The sequence below is a fragment of the Squalius cephalus genome, assembly GCF_949319135.1.
Source record: "Squalius cephalus genome assembly, chromosome: 16".
Taxonomy (NCBI): domain Eukaryota; kingdom Metazoa; phylum Chordata; class Actinopteri; order Cypriniformes; family Leuciscidae; genus Squalius; species Squalius cephalus.
Window position 1 is genome coordinate 10,147,557 of NC_137137.1, and position 16,909 is coordinate 10,164,465.

The 16,909-nt window shown below is 36.9% G+C and overlaps 1 protein-coding gene across 4 annotated transcripts in view; it reads right to left on the bottom strand.

Annotated features, from left to right (window-relative positions):
- Positions 1 to 1,056: 1,056 nt before the first annotated feature.
- rnf220b (ring finger protein 220b) overlaps positions 1,057 to 16,909 on the bottom strand; it is a 34,404-nt gene continuing 18,551 nt past the window's right edge. The window contains exons 3-16 of one of the 4 annotated variants that reach the window (XM_079896867.1): positions 13,627 to 13,753; positions 12,276 to 12,321; positions 12,095 to 12,187; positions 11,210 to 11,252; positions 9,738 to 9,842; positions 8,826 to 8,869; positions 8,302 to 8,413; positions 7,093 to 7,183; positions 6,884 to 6,970; positions 6,737 to 6,789; positions 5,815 to 5,893; positions 3,687 to 3,795; positions 2,527 to 2,601; positions 1,057 to 2,366 (exon numbers count right to left, since the gene is read on the bottom strand). In XM_079896867.1, the coding sequence (XP_079752993.1) occupies positions 2,295 to 2,366; positions 2,527 to 2,601; positions 3,687 to 3,795; positions 5,815 to 5,893; positions 6,737 to 6,789; positions 6,884 to 6,970; positions 7,093 to 7,183; positions 8,302 to 8,413; positions 8,826 to 8,869; positions 9,738 to 9,842; positions 11,210 to 11,252; positions 12,095 to 12,187; positions 12,276 to 12,321; positions 13,627 to 13,753 (1,136 nt within the window). In that variant the 3' untranslated portion in view covers positions 1,057 to 2,294. Of the gene's footprint in view, positions 2,367 to 2,526; positions 2,602 to 3,686; positions 3,796 to 5,814; positions 5,894 to 6,736; positions 6,790 to 6,883; positions 6,984 to 7,075; positions 7,184 to 8,301; positions 8,414 to 8,825; positions 8,870 to 9,737; positions 9,843 to 11,209; positions 11,253 to 12,094; positions 12,188 to 12,275; positions 12,322 to 13,626; positions 13,754 to 16,909 lie in introns of all 4 variants that reach the window. The other 3 variants (XM_079896866.1, XM_079896869.1, XM_079896868.1) reach the window with 3 other exon arrangements.

Genomic DNA, 16,909 nt, shown 5'->3' on the forward strand with positions numbered 1-16,909 from the left:
AAATCGCAGGTCTTGTGTATCTGTTGTTATGACAATGATAGCGGGTTACTAATCATACTAAACTTTGAAAAGCTTTTAGTAGTTTATTATTCACTTGTTTTTCCTGAGCAATAATGGTGAAAATGTTGTATATTGTATATATAAATGTGCCTATATTAACACACAGCCTGAGAAATATTTAGTGTGCTTATATTTTCAAGACAATATGGAATTTAAAAAAATAAAATTCACCAACCATTGAGTTCTGATCTATCAAACTGAAAGACACAAATGCATTGTTAAATTATTATTAATATTATATAAATATTGATATTAAACTATCCATAATATAATACAATGGATAGACAACTACAAATATTATTTAAGAAATAGATTAAGGCTTTCCACGCAGTTGACAGTCATAAAGTCGCATATTTCTCCATAAATCTCCTCCCTAATGGCTGCACATTAGTAGTCATGCTATTTCTGCTCTCTGTTCTAAGATATCCCTTGCAAAACGTCTGAAAATAATTTCATTAGTTAGTGTCGCTGGGACCGGAAGTATAAACTTCCGGATTTTTTTTTTTTTTTTTTTTGTGTGTTTTGTCTCATTAGGGAGTTTTGATACAATACACTGTAAGAGTGGTGCAGAAGGTAACTTCCTTTGCATTAGACACATGGCTGGGCTAATCCAATGCTAACCTAAATCCACATGAGTGTCCGTATACTCCTGCTAATTAGAGATATGTCAGGACATCAGCCAGACATCCTTTTATGAGGTCGTTCATTAAAGGCATCTCTAAGAATGTCTATAACGAGGTGGTAAGATACTTGTGATGCGAAAAATAGACTGAAGGGCAAGAGGAAATGCTGAGGTTACTAGTGTCTCTAGCAGTGCAGGCAATGCCACAATGGCTTTGATATGCATTAACTGATCAAATGTATACATAATAATGCAATGTGAGTACTATAGCTTTGAATAAAAGCATCTGCCAAATGCTATCATTAGGTCCAGTGATGGTACTGACTCATGTGATCCAGTCTGATATGTTGAAAACCAATTTAGGGCACAGCAATGACCTTTGTTAGACAATAACTTTAGTTTATTTGTCAAAGAAAAACAGATGAGTCTGTACAAAATACATAATCGTAAAACAAAGCTGGTTTTGTGTTTCAATCTATTTAAGTTCTATCAAAAAAGTGCTTTACGATCTTTCAGTTACCTGTTGTACCTTGACTAGAGAGTCTAGTAACAAAACTATTGCTAAAATACCACAAAGGAAACTCTTTTTCTGTTAGTTCTGATATGAGTTCCTTGAGTACTAATGTCATAGCCTATAGTGACTCAGTGTCAGGAGACCTTTATTCTGCTTGGCAGTTGGGAGGAGTGAAGGATAAGCAGAGATCAACCTCAACGTCCATATACTGCATTAGGAATCAACTCAACACCTAAGGGAGGGAAGCTCCTTGATGCAACTCTGCTGTACATACAGTACGATATATATCAATATAAATATCAGTGTAGTTCATTACATGAATGTAGACAATTACATCTACACGGCGTTGAAGAACAAGAGAAAATTTTGAAAGTATACAGGGAACTAACTTAACTCAGAATATCTATTGCCGAACCTTGTCGTAAAAATGATTTTTATTTATCCATGGCTTTGTAATTTTGCATCATGTTCAGTGTCTTGTCTTTGAGATTTTACACAATAATGTTTTTTAAATGCATGAAATAAACTATTACACTATATCACGTGTATCAGCTAAAATGATCATTTATCTTAAACCATATTTAAAAGATCCCATTCACTATTAAATTACAGTTACATAACTATGGATAATAAATGTACAAGATCCATTGCTCTTTTGCACATTCTACACAAAACACAGTTTATGAATGATTCAAATGTTAACTGTTTACCATTTTGAATATATCAACACTGCTAGATCCAAATTAGAAAAGAGTTCTTCAGTGTAAACATTCACAAAACTATAGGACAGATTGCTCTATGAGAATAACTTAACAATATTTTATAAAACAAGGTTTTGTACATAAAAACAACTTTTTGTGATCAGTTTTACTGTCCTTACAATATTGTTACAGCACAATATTTGTGGAGATTTATACTTCATCAATGAACACAGTGGTCCTTATGTAACCGGGTTGCGTTCCGACAGGAACTTTTTAAATGATTCTTTTGGGCAAGACATACTCTAAGTTTTGCATGGGCCCAGAAAGGTTCTTCTCAGTAAAAGTGATCCGTTTGAGTAGAGTGCAAACAGGCAGATGACAGGACAGCTATAACTCTTCATAAATACACTCGTCTCAGGTCCCCGGGTGAGGTGATAGTGTTGCACTGTGGACAAAGTTTCTTTGCTCCCTGCGAGAAAGAGGGACCAATGAAGATAATTTAACAATCAAAAAACAACTGATACTGACACACAGGGTTCACTTGTTCAAGTCATGTGGTTGTGCTGAAAATCTTTTGTACAGTATGTGTATCTTTTGTAAGTACAGTATGATACTGTTGTGTATCTCACCAGGGTGCGAAGCCAGCATTCCTCACAGTGGACATGCCAGCACTGGATGGAGGTCAGAGGTACAGTGTAAGAGTCCTGAAAAAATGAGAGAAAAATATATATTTGTACATAAATAAGACAAATGGAACCTACATCAGCCTAATCTCGTTATATACATTTATACATGTCTTAATTTTGAACAGTACTGTATATCTTTTTAATTATACACACACACACAAAACTCTAACACTACTGTTTAAGAGTTTGGGGTCAGTAAGAGTAAATATTAACACTTGTTCAGCAAAGGACAGTAGACTAGATACATTTACAAAGCATGCTGAAAAAAAGTTTCACAGTTTCTACAAAAATATTAAGCAGCATAATGCTTTCAACATTGATAATAAAAAATGACTTCTGTAGGATCATGTGACACTGAAGACTGCAAAAATTGCAGGATTAAAAACAATTTTAAAATATGTAACAAAAGGAAACATATATAACATTTTTAATTGTAATACTATTTCCCAATATTACTGTTTTTACTGTATTTTTGGTAAAAATAAATGCTGCCTTGGTGAGCATAAAATACCAAAAATCAAGCGTATCACGTCAGTTCTGGCAGGTCACGTTAGTCAAGCTCGCATTAGCCACGTCTACCTATAGGAATACAGTACGACGTCTATCACAGCAACCATATATAAGCTCCTTCAGTATTATCAACAGCTATTGTGCTTCTCAGGAGCTAATTACCCTCCTACATCCCCAGCTCCTCCTCTCGTCAGTCAGGATTTGGCATTCTGATTCCCCTTGAATCAGACTAAATTCTCGAATTATGTTGTACATTCAAATATGGACATAATCTGCAATACATACTGTATGTTAGTTCTGTTCTGTTCATATAAGTGGGGTTATTGCTGCTCTCCCTGCTCTTATCCATGCTAGGCTGCATGGATGCGCATGGAGTTCTTGCCCAGAACAGAACCATACCGCTAATTGTCAATCGTATTTGACGATAGTGGTCCTGACAGAAATGTTTAACAACCGCCAACTTATGAACTGTAGTGTTTAAATAATTAATATAAAGTATACATATACCGGTAATTAACATTTATCTGCAATTAGTTATTACTATGTTTTTAGTCCTTTTTGAATAAATGTGTAAAGAGCAAACTCAAACTTACCATGCAGATGAGACACTTGAATCTGTCCCCTCGTGTGAACTGCTTCTCTAGATCTCTGATCCGTGTTTTCAGGGCCTCCAGCGTACTGAGGGAGGGGTCATCCGATAAGCTAAACGAAACAAAGAACAAATCCATCAGAGATTGATTAGACAGTCACAGCGTGCTGAGGGCTTTGTCGCTGAAGGCCACGTTATGAATTCTAAATTACACATGAACGGTAATCAGAAGACAGATTGCATCATTAAATGAGGTGCATTAAGAAGCAAATTCAACATTGTAATACATGAGTGTGCGCTTCTCTAGATTGTTTTGCCACATCGGACAGTGAAATATGAAGAGCGTACACTGCATATGTGTATGTTCAAATAAATGTTAGCCAAAGTTGATTGGTTAGAATGAAAAGAAAACAAGTAAAAACAAAAACAACAGAAATTTGTAGTACGGTAACTTGTAGACCTATTACAAGTACAATATAATTATATAACTTTTATTGAGGGCACAAAAAGCATAAGATGCCCCCTTGTAGCGGCACAGCAGGTGAGGGACAGACATGTCAACGCAGTGTGCAAACATTGTCTCAGTGTAATTGCTTTATTAGCGTGTCCACACAGGGCCGGGCTGCAAGCGCCCCGCGGCGCACTGTCATTTGTCAGGAACGGTCCTCCTTCCCGCCTCACTAACCCTTCCTCACTCGAGTGTTTCCACTTCCCCACAATTAAATAACACTCGCTCAGAGCCCCCTAATCCCCGGTAGGAACATCCTGGCCAACGCATCCCCATTTAATCAGCTCCCAGGAATTGAACTATGACAGCAGGGGGTTTAAGTGATCCATCAAAAATGCCTCATGTAATAGCCGCCAAATATAAGCATAATGAATGCTGTTTTTTCCTCTTGTAGCTGTCTGGTGGAAATATGAAATAACTGCTCTCGTCCTCAGGCTAAATACCTATTGGATAGTGGTGATGGATCAGGTACAAAAACATGCTGCAAACCAGAAATCTACAGAAGTACAGACTTATATATATATATATATACTGTATAGATCTAGATAGACAAATAGATAGATATTTATTTATTTCAACTAAGATTAAATGTTGCTAGCCATTCATGAGGAACAATGGAATATACAATAGGCTTATAAATAATTTAATATAATTTAATATAATATAATAAATATAATAGTGTATGTGTATGTGTGTGTGTGTGTGTATGAGAGAGAGAGAGAGAGAGAGAGAGGCCTTGTTATTTTAATAGTGATGATGCAGCAACATCTCTAACCTGTGGGTGAACATGCAAATATATATACAAATCACTGCCACATAATACATTTAGAATCATTAAAAAGTATTTCATAGTTTCCCTGCAATCTGACACTCCTCGACTGATAAATGGATCAATCAAGCTGATTAATGATTCACTCCGAAACGCAAGTCAAACATGCTTCAGTGGACTCGCCATTATGTGACCCCGCTGAGAAAGAACTGATTTGTGAGACTCTTATTGAATGGGTCAACCATGTGTAATTCCTCATGTGTCCCTTCCTTCCATGAGCAAACTTGACCTCAGTTGCCCGATTAGTAATGTATAAAAATCTGTTCCAGTGCACACAGAAAAAAGTTCAAATCTCTTTTCCCAACAGGATTTAAGAAGTGCTGTATCATGATCCAGCAGAGATCTCTTCCAAGAAAATGACATGGATGTTGGAGAGGCTGGGAGAGAGGAGGATGGAGGAGAGTGGATGGATGCACTTAAATCATAACCTATGTGCACAAACCACTACGCCATAGCTCCAACAGTTTGTATACCAATTCAATCAATTAGGATTGGTTTCAAACTCCATTTTAATAGCTTTGCTAATGTGTTCTGTAATGAGCAAAATTGTATGATGTATACCCAAATAATGCATTTTAAAGTGTACATTAAAGTCGCGATGAAACTGAAGTAGACAGTTTTTTGTGAGTGTGACATTATCGAATTATCGAAAAAGAAAAAATGTAGGGTGGGGACTTGGTTCTTGGAAGACCTATTAAAAGACCTTGGTTCACAATAAGATGTATAACATGCATTTAAAAAATAGATACAGTGAATTTTCATTTTCATTTCATGCTGATTTTAAGGTACACTTACACCTCTAACTCGCTGTTCTTGCAGGTTCTTGGAGATGTTGTGCTTGTATTGTTGTCCCCACTACTTGTAGTTGGATCTTCTGCAGACAAGGAACACCATTGTTTAATTCATTTATGCAATATATATAGCTTCTTTTTATTGGCACTATTATATATATATATATATATATATATATATATATATATACATACTGTATTTAACAGGGCTTGACAGTAACACCTGCATTGGCGTGTAATGCAGTAATTCCTACTAGCCACTTTGGCGGCTTGAATTTTACATATCATATATACATTTTTCAATTGTAGTCTTTTAAATAGGCATCTGGAATAATAAACTAAGTGCAATGTAGTGTTGTCAAAAATATCGATTTTTCGATTACATATTGATACTAAAATATCTCAAACTCTTCCAATACTCATTTTCCGCAGAATAGATACACAATACCAGCTGGCTTTCTTGCTCTCTCTTCTCTCGGACAGCGAGTTGACACACAAACCAGCCTCCCCTCACTCACTCATTTAATTTGCTCCGGATGAATACGTGGGATTGCACGTATAATTGTTTTCATTCCTGCAGATTTTGTGCTCACACTCAAAGTGTGCACACATAAAGCCACCTCTCACTCAGTACTAAATTGAGTTCTTTTTCGCTGCTTATTGCACTTAAACAGTCAAATACACACAAAATAATTACAAAATGCTGGTCTTGGCGAATATTTACGTAAACAGTTGAGAAAGAAAATGCATGTGTAACAGTATAATGGGTCCATAAATCCGGTCTTAAAGTGACAGCAGGCTAATACACCTGCCGCCAAAATGTAGTACACCCAAAAAGAAGCGAACTACATTTAAGCTGCATTTACACCTGGCACAAAAAACAATAAAGATCTGAATTAGAGTGACATCAACTACTCTTGGCTTACCTGAGTTTGCAGACTTGGTTTGTTCTGGAGATAACCGGCTGACTGTCTCTCCACTTTCAAAGCAAAAAACAAACAAACAAGAAACTAAGAATTGATAAAGTAGTTGGAAGCACTAATAAAATGTGTGCTGTTTGTGTCTGTGCATACTTTAAAACAGCTCCTCTTAACGCCTGTCTCTCCTCTGCATCTCTGGGTTCATTTCCTGAACAGGGAATCACATCCGCCTCTGTGTATCTGCGATCATTTGCTGAGGAAACATTTTTTATTACCAAAAACGCTTTCACAAAAAAAGAAAAGAAAAAAAAGATTCAATGCACTTCCTTGCTGTGCCAATCTTACAGCATAAATAAGGATACTGGGCTTTTCCATACTCCAAAGTATCATCACCGTCTACGTCCAGATCCACATCGCTGTCCTGGTGCTCTTTCAATGTGCTGCTCACCAAACCTTAAGACATTTAAAATAAGCGTTCATTAAATGACAGGAAACACAAAGCCTTATTACAGAACAAGTACCAAAGGAATGGAGAGTGTGTACTTTAAAAATAGTTTGAGATACAAATGTGCACTACCGATGAACTGCAAAGTGTTAATAAAATCAAAAGTGTTTATAAGGACGTGAGGGTCTGTATGACCTCTGATTTCTTTGTGATCGCCTCTGTCTGTTTTTGACCCCTGGCTAAGTTCTTTTACAGTAATCTCATTCTCAAGAGGATAACACCACTCCCATTACCTCACGTGTCTGTTGTGAACTAATCACACACATACACACACAAGCTCTGTTGCAAAACCAAGTGAGCTGCTTTTATATTTAGTACGCTGTTTATAGGCAGCAACTCTACAAATGGATTTTTTTGATCATTTGATTTCAAGACTGAACAGCACTTAAAGTGTAAAGTTGCAGATTTTTGGAACTGACGGAACGACACTTTTTTCAGTTTTTCCCCTCCGATTGGCCTAAAATACTGTGTTCGGTTCGTGGTCATCCAGTTTGAAATGTTGACTACAAACACTGAGGTTTTTCAGATTTTCTGTTGCAGCGTTCTCTCCGTATTTACAATTCTTTGTAGCCTTTAGGCGCTGTCTACAACACGCTGGCTCCTCCACGCTGGCTCCACTGGAAACTGAAAGTAACTCACTCCTTCTAAACGTTTACTCTTTGAATTCTTGCACAATACAAGTCAACACCATTATAAGAAGTATTTCCTACTAAAGCAAGGCATATCCTGGTCAAGCATATTCATAGCAGACGGGTGGGAGTGGTCTTGGACAGCAACATGCCCAGTGCATTATGGTTGTTGAAGTTTTCCTACCTATTTGGCAAAAGGAAAGACAACTGCCTTTTTTCCACTGTTTTCTCTAGTCAGGTAGCACCGATTTAGAAATAAATGTTCACCTTTGTACTGTACCAAGTTTTATTTGTATTGAAAGCTTGTTTTGCCAGCAGTGAAGTACCCCTTTAATATTCAGCAATATTACTGACTTGACTCCATTAACTACGTTTTTGAGATATATGAGTATTTAGTGTGTAGTTCAATTGCTGTGCAGCGTTTGTGTGTTTTGTACCTCTGAAGCCTCTGAGAACAGAAACCATCTGTATTCTTCTCTGTTCGGCCCATTCAAACTCCCTCCCGGCTGACAGCATGGAGCCATTTTCAACAACACAAACACCATCTCTCTGTTGAAAACACACACATATCAGCATGTCTGGTGAAAATGTCTCCACCAGCCTCAAGACACCGCTTTCATCTGCTACCTGCCCTGAATGCCCTCTTGGCATTAGTTTACAGCTGAAAGAAACGGAAAATAAAAAGAAACAGACATTTCACATGCAGGTATATAGATTGTCTTATCCTTCTGGACACATCTACCTGTCTTATACATCATACGGCTGACTTAACAGAACAGGACAGCTGACGGCATGTTGTCTGCCGCCTGTCAGTCAAATACAGACATCACAAACAGCCTGTGATCTGTCAGTGAAAGCAGATCTAGAGGAACTACAGACTACAGGGGAAGGAAGGTTCATTGTTTTGAATGAGACCTATAAACACATGCACAATTACAAATGAGCTGCATTTCCATCACACCTGGTCTTCTTCTGCTTTCCGTCTTTTCAGTTTCCCAATGCGTGCTGTAAAAAAAAGAAAAGAAAATGAAAAAACAAACAAAAAAACAATAGCAAAAAAAAAGATTTTTTTGTGATGCATGGCACTTTTCATATTACCTTATCTGAAAAAATGAAGCATAAATCAATTCTTTTGATTTGTTTTTTTTTTTCTCCACTGGCAGTTTTATGATGGAAATATATACGATCTCAAGCTGACATAAACTGATAAGACAGAAAGGCCTCTGTGGCCTACAAAAGATAAATAAATGGCAAGGGAATTGGACTGATCTGCTTATCTGATTATAAAATAAAGACATAAAAGATTTCCAGAATTCTCTGAATCTCCTTCTCTCGAACACACACACACAGGGAGTAAAATTCAGGATGGTGGAACGGTATCCACCACTCCATTAAAATCTCTGTTTTGCTGTGCTTCTAATGATGTTAAGGGACATTAATCTTTAGGAGCCTCAGCTCATGATATAGTCAAAAAGGACAGTGGAAACAGAGCTGAGCCTGTTACAATCACAGTGAAGTTGACCATAACGAAGAGAGGATCATTAATTAGAGAGAGAATCTGATCAATTAGCTTTGACCAATCTTCCAGTGCACCTTTTTTAGATGTTAATGAAATAACATAAAAATTAACAGTCCTGATAAATGACCAAAAATTCAACATGATAGAGTACAAATATTTCACAGTACAAAGACTTAATACTCTGAGTATTACTCTGCCAAGGGCGTAATATTGCATTAAATAGTATATAATTTCCACCATTTCATGATTCTACAGTCATTTGCTCCTTGAACGATTATTTTAAATCAGTGCTGATTAGGAGATAAAGCCTCTTTAAATATGGCAGTTGTGTGGCATGTGTGGAGAATATCTTACCAGACAGTGGGCAAGAAGATACATGTGGGAATCCATAGTCAGTCCAAACATGAACAGATTTCACTTTCTGTTTGGCGTAGCACCTGCACCAGCAGAGCTCCTTAACTGTTAACATATCAAAAGGTCAAAGGTCAATAATCTGCTCTGCTTGTGAGGGTGCTAGGTCAAAGGTCGGGTGGTGCTTTAACTGTTTGACCTAAAGGCTGTGACACACCAAGCCAAAGAACAAGCGTTGATGAAAGCTGACTGAGTTGTCGCCTCTCGGTCAAAAAGCTGCGCTTGACCACAATACAGAGACTAAAGGCGACTGCCAACTAGCACGTGCCTTCTGCGCCTGCGTGTAAGGAAATAACTGTCTATATCAGCAGGCACCAATAGTCCATATTCGTCATTCAAAAAGGGAAACTGAAACTAGGACTGCAGACATACAAACTGTAAACAAAGCTTGTTCACCATTTTGAATATCAATCACACTGATCACTTGCTTCATTCCAGGCAGTTCATGTTATAATGAAAATATTCACGCAGTGTAGTGCTCAGGTAAGATGATGTAAATTTAGAACAGCCTTCTGTCTGTGCCGTCTTGACTTCTTTGCTCGCTTTCATCACTTTTGCTATTATTCTCTTTTGCATTTTAGACTAGCTCGCTAAGCGGAACAGGCAATCAGAGTTCTCTCTCTCACCGACGGCACCAATGCCGACGGACGCTGATTCAACATGCTCAATCAGCCAAAACGCCCCCAATGGGCTCCGACTAGTGCGGATCGTGTGGCCAGTCGACGCTCATCAAAGGCCCGACTGTCGGCTTGGTGTGTCAGGGCCTTAAGACTGAAAGTGTACCAGTGCTATCTAGGGACAATTTGTGATCATGAGAATGAGTTTCAAAGATTGATGATTTCATTATAAACATCTATTTATGGAATAAAACTTTTGGTCCCACTTTATATTAAGTGGCTTTAAGTACTATGTACTTACATCGAAAAATAAGTACAATGTACTTATTGTGTTCAGGTTGTATTGTAAAACACTTGTGCTGCTATTGAGGTGTGATACGGGTAAGGTTAGGACAGGTGTGGTGGTATGGGTAGGTTTAAGGGTGGGTTAAGGTGTAAGGGAAGGGTCAACAGTGTAATTACAAATGTAATTACATAAATTAATTACAGCTGTAATTACATGCAGGTATTTTCAAAATATAAGTACTATGTAAAAACATGCATGTACACAATAAGTCCATTGTATCGAATTATTAATTCCAATGTAAGTACATAGTACTTAAAGCCAAACTTTTAATGAATTACATTTTTTTTTTAATTATTTAATATTCATATAGAGAAATATGAATTTGGTCAGTTAGTCAGATCCAAGCTGTTAATGCATGTCTATGACCCTGCATGTATATGCAATGACTAAAATGCAAAATAAAAAAGAGAGAAATCCAGAGAGAATATTACTGACAGTCATTGAAAACGTACCATTGAGTCTTGTTTGCCTGTTTGCTCGTACTCGCAAAAATGTCTGAAATTAAAAAAGAGGAAGAAAAGGGACACTTTAATACCCATAATTTCAATACCTGAATTTACACTAAAGAGTTTTTTTAAAAGAATGATACAATTATTTTTCTCATTGAATATTTAGTTTCACAAATGTCATGTAATGGAAGTAAAAAAGGTTATGAATAACATTTTATCAATTCATCGACAACATCTATTCCCTTTAATGATTATATAAGTCAGGTGTTTTGAATCTTTTTGATGCTAAGGACTCCCAAATATGATGATCCTCTGAAAGCCTAAAATGTGAAGACCAATTTATACTGTGCAAAAAATGGTAAAAATAGTAAGTGTAAGGACAACATTGTTTGAAAAATAATAATAGGCTTTTATTTTGTTTAATATAATGTGGACAATATTTAATTTTTGTTACAGCTCATGTTTTACTCACTATATAAGAGTATATTTAGATTACTCTTACTTAGATTAATTTTAGAATTAAAATTAGAATTACATTTTAGAATTAAATATACATTTTTGCTTTCTTATCAATTACATAATAATACTTTTCCCAATTAAATGAAATATTCAAAATTCTAAAAGTCTTTAAAAAGCAGAATGAAATTACAATGTACTTTTTTTTTTTTTTTACAACAGAAACTTTAAATTCAATTAAAGTCCAGAAGATGGCAGCACTACACTGAGGGTTGTCTCAAACATTTGATTGACATGTAGTCTTGGAATGGGTAAAGTCCACTCTTAAATGAGTTTGATTCTACCTGTAATTAATTAAAGTTCAGTATGCTCCTCAAGAGAAGTGCAAGCTAATGCTTCTAGACATGTATATAACGTGCATTTTGTGCTCACCTGGTACCTGTCGGAGTGCACAGCCTCATCAGCAGGACGTGGAGAGGAGGCAGAAGAGGAACCCTCTCTCTTTATGTGCATAGAAAACAAAGACTGAGAGAGGTAGAGTGGTTATTATTGCCTGTAGAGATAAATAAATTGTATATAACAAGTGTTGTGAAGTACATTGGAGAGAATATACCTTGGGCGGCCCAGCAGCAAGACACTCCTTTTGCGAGGGACCCTGACTGTAAACAGGAGAGAGTGTTATTAACACATATTTCATCACCACAATCCCATTACCAACAAAACTCAGCCTTGTTTTAAACACAAAGTGTGAATCAGAATACGCAAACCTGCTCAGAAACGAGGCATCAGGTTGCATACAACATTTCCTTCGCAGTCAAATAAAAATAATATATTTATAAAGCTGTCTCCATTCGGGTTCTGTACGGCAGGATAGCTCTAACACACCCTGGGGCCAAGTTCAATTTGACACAATTACTGTCCACAGCTCTGTCACTAAGCAGATTATGGCTATAATTTCTTTATTGGAGAAATCTTTCATGTGTTCAGAGTGGCTAATGTGCCGCCCTGCCTCGTCTGATGCTGATAGCAAACGTTGAAGAAACGCATTATTAGCTTGCTATGATTTTCGCGAGGACTACCTTGAGTTCAGTGTCTCAATCTGCTTTAAATCTGCCCTTCCTCCATCTTTCCGGCTCTTGTCTCCAGTTTTGATTTCTTTACTATGGGCGGCGATGCATTTTCATGAGCCTGGATGAGATTTGAGTTAGAGTGACAGAAGAGCATGCTGACTGTCAGCGGCACTTTACTGTCTACATGTCCCGGCCGATACAAAGAGACTGAGGCAGTTCAAAAAAATCAAATCAACCCTCGACTGATCGGCTGATGATCTCTGATTGAGCCGGACGGGTGGAAAAACAAAAGAAGACATGAGCGAAGCAGAGGGAGGTTGATAGATTATTGATTGTCTCAGTCATTATATGGATTGTATCATGTTCATTAGAGGAACATGACAGGTTTCATTTTTTTTTCATTCAGGTTTCAAAAGAGTGTGGTAGCAGACAGCATTGGGATACTCTATTTATTTATTTTTTACTCTACTTAAATATTTATTTATTATAAATAAGATAAAAATAAGTAATAAAATACATTATTTATTTCTATATTAGGCTCCACTATCCCAGTGAATGGATGGATTTGTTTCTACATAGTTTCTATAAATACATTAATATGGATTTTGGACTATGGCAAGAAAATACATTTAAGAACCACAAAAATTGGGAGAGCACTGGGATGCTATATTTTATTTTCTTGCTCTATTTAAAAAACTTTTTTTTTTTAAATAAAATAAAATAACTTATCTATTTCTATATGGTTTGAATTAATAAATAAACTAATAAATAAGTGTTGTTTCATGGCAACAATACATTCAAGCACCACTTCAAAATAAATGGGTAAAAATAATGATTGTGAATCAGGAAATGAAAAGAAAATTTAAGAGACTGTTTCAGGTGTGGAGTGTGTACCTATTGTGCAGCTGCATTAGACGCTCCATTTCCTGCTCCATGTGTTCCTGCAGCTCTCCTGGCCGCAGCACAGCGTGACAGATCGGACACATGGGCGTCTGAGTGTCATACAGGCCCTTCACTTTACCTGGAGAGACAGATGCTTTATCATTATAAACCTACAATGAGCAATAAAGAGAATTCTTTTCAATAATAAACATCATCTAGTCCAGGCAGATGTGTTATCTAAATAAAGCTCGTCAATACAGTCAGCTAACAGCAGAGACATCAAGTAGCAGTACCCGTCTCTAGCAAAGCCATCACAGGCTTACAAGTGGCCAAATGAAAGCAAACAGATCTGAATAAAACATGGATCTGCATGTAAGCGCTGCTTGGAGCCATGCCCTTGAGAAAGTGTCAGTCGGCCCCCCTGCGAGTCCCATCTCTTTTAAAATTTCATCTACGGGACAGCTCAAATAAATTCACAGACGAGTACTAACTGCTTGCATCTCTGCCTAAAGGCAACCAACATCAGTAAACAATGAAATCCCAAGGCCCAAATTGAATTTATAACCGCATTACCTGCACAGATAACGTCTGCAAATAACAAGATGATAAAAGGAATTTGATTTGATTCTGGGATGAGCGTGTCTTTTTTCCCCTCCTGCTGGAGAGTCTCTCATGGGGGGCATTTGAGAGAAATTCCAAAATGATAATGTTAAACCTTAACATGGATACACTGCCTTAATTAATATACACAGAACAAAATCTGAACACCAAGGTGTAGCTATAAACTGCTTAATCTAAAAACAAAAGAAATGACTGTCATTTTATTATTTTGTTGCATCATAAAAGCCTATATTGCTAAATACTGTTAATAGTGCACAGTTATATATAGTAACAGTAATAGTTATTTTTGGGAAATACAATTCTGAAAGTTTTTTACCTTAATTACCATTTGAAAGTTTGAGGTTGGTAAGATTTTAATGTTTTTGAAAGAAGTCTCTTATGCTCACCAAGGCTACATTTATTTGATCAAAAACACAGTAATATTGTAAAATTGTATTACTACTTAAAGTAACTGTAATAATATTTCTGCAGAAATCATTCTAATATGCTGATGTTGAAAACAAATTTTGAAAACAGTTGTGCTGCTTAATATTTTTGTGGAAACGGTGATCATTTTTCTCAGGATTGTGAGCATTTATTTGAAATCGAATTCTTTTGTAACATTATAAATGTATTTACTGTCACATTTTATCAATTGAATGCATTCTTGCTAAATAAAAGTATTCATTTCTTAAAAGAAAAAAACCTTACTGACCACAGTAAGATATGGATATAGGGTTTTTTTCCCCCAAGTTATAGGATGACTGCACATGCCAACATCCATATGACAACTGTCATCATCATGATGGGAGACGAATTCTGAGACGGCCATGAACTGACCTTTCCAAAATGCCACATTTCATCCAGGCTTTCTGTCACATTACGACAATATGTCAGAAGCCCGAAAAAGACAATACTAGAGGCTTGCATTTCACAGAGCTGCATGTGAAGGGGTAAACAGTCATATTACTGGAGGCCAGATGAACGTGGCTCTCTCTGTAACTGATTGACGTGAAATGTATTGGTTGCAATGGCTTTTTCAAAATGTCATCATTTAAAATTCAGACAGCCAACCAGGTTTGAGACCACATCAGTTTCTTACGTTCAGAATGTTTTAAATATGAAAGGAATAGAATATAATTTATATTCTAATAGAACAGAATAGAGTATATGAAGTCACGTAAAAGGAGGTCCCTTAATGGTTTCTGCCATGATTTTGCCTTTCAATAACTCCATAATGGGCGCGACCTTTCAGTAATCCGAGGGCATGCGAGCGGCAGGCGACTGGCAGGGGGCTTGTTCCCTGGCAGGCTTTCTGAGGAGAGTGGCAGTTATAAAACAGAATTGGCCCACTCCACACCTGCCATGAAGCCCCGTCAAGTAGCCTGAACCCGTCTGGTTCGTGTTTAAGACATCAAATGTTTCACTTTATACAGGGGATTTCATCGTTCCTTCAATATGCTTTCAGAAGTGCAGGGGAGTATGCGAGCTCCACTGAGTGTTTTTATTGAGGAAAATAATGGGCCATTGAAAAAGGCTATTTAATAGGCAACATAATAGGCAATGTAGCAACACATCTGCTGTGGAAAGTCATTTCCTTCATTTTCAAAGGTATTTTCTTGATTCGGACCTTCTTTCGTTAATCGGCTTAGAAACGGCTTAATCAGTCTGGCACTGGACCAGGTACATGTGGAAAAAAAGTCCAAGTTTGCTGTTATTGAGGGTGATCAGTCTGAAATGAAAGGTATAGTGGAAATATTATCACGATAAATCCTACAGAGCTCGGTCGCAGTTGTGAGAGATGTGCACACTTGCATGTTCGATATTATAAAGCAACCTATTAGATTAAAGCGAAAATGGCTTCCATTAACATCCTGACTGTCAAGTCAATGAGCTCATTCTATTCTGTTCCCTCCCCGCATACTTTACCGGCCAATCAGTGTCTCGTTAATGAATATTTAATGAAGATTCGAATATATCAAAACCCCTGAAACAATTCCTTTCAAACTAAAATAATGGTACACGTAAAACTAACATGACTATGCAACAACAAACATACTGAAAGCAGCTTAATAGTACACATAACTTGGAAATATTTGATTTCGATATAAATGTATTCTCCAGGATAATACTGACAATACATATTATTTTAGTAAACAAACAACAACAAAGCACACAAAAAACATGAAACTGTAGGTTATAGACCCAGATACAGAGGAGAGTGATCAGTGTCTCAGAAATCCCTCCATCATAAATGTCCCCATAAAGATGAGGGATAGACATCTATACAGCTGCCCGATAAAGCTGTGGCACTCATCACTCCAGAGAGCTGATTGCTGCCTTTAACTGTGTGCTGTGTCAAAGAGTTCAGCCCTGGAGAAACATTTAAGACCAGGTTCAGCTCTATAGGAAGACAGGTGAGTGACAACAAATACAACTGATTCCCTGAGCTCAGACTCAAGTGGATCTCTTATTAAATCTCTTTGAATTTACACATTTAAACCCTGAAATATGAAATTTATCGTGATTTTTTTTTTTTTTTAAATCATGAAATTGATGTTTCCACCATGAGATAAGCATTTTCTTTTCTTCCACCCTAACCGGGAACATTCTCAGAACTAATGTTCTAGCAAGTTTCACTCGAAAATTATGGACAAACATTTCTTCCAGTAACGTTAACAGAACGCTTGCTCAA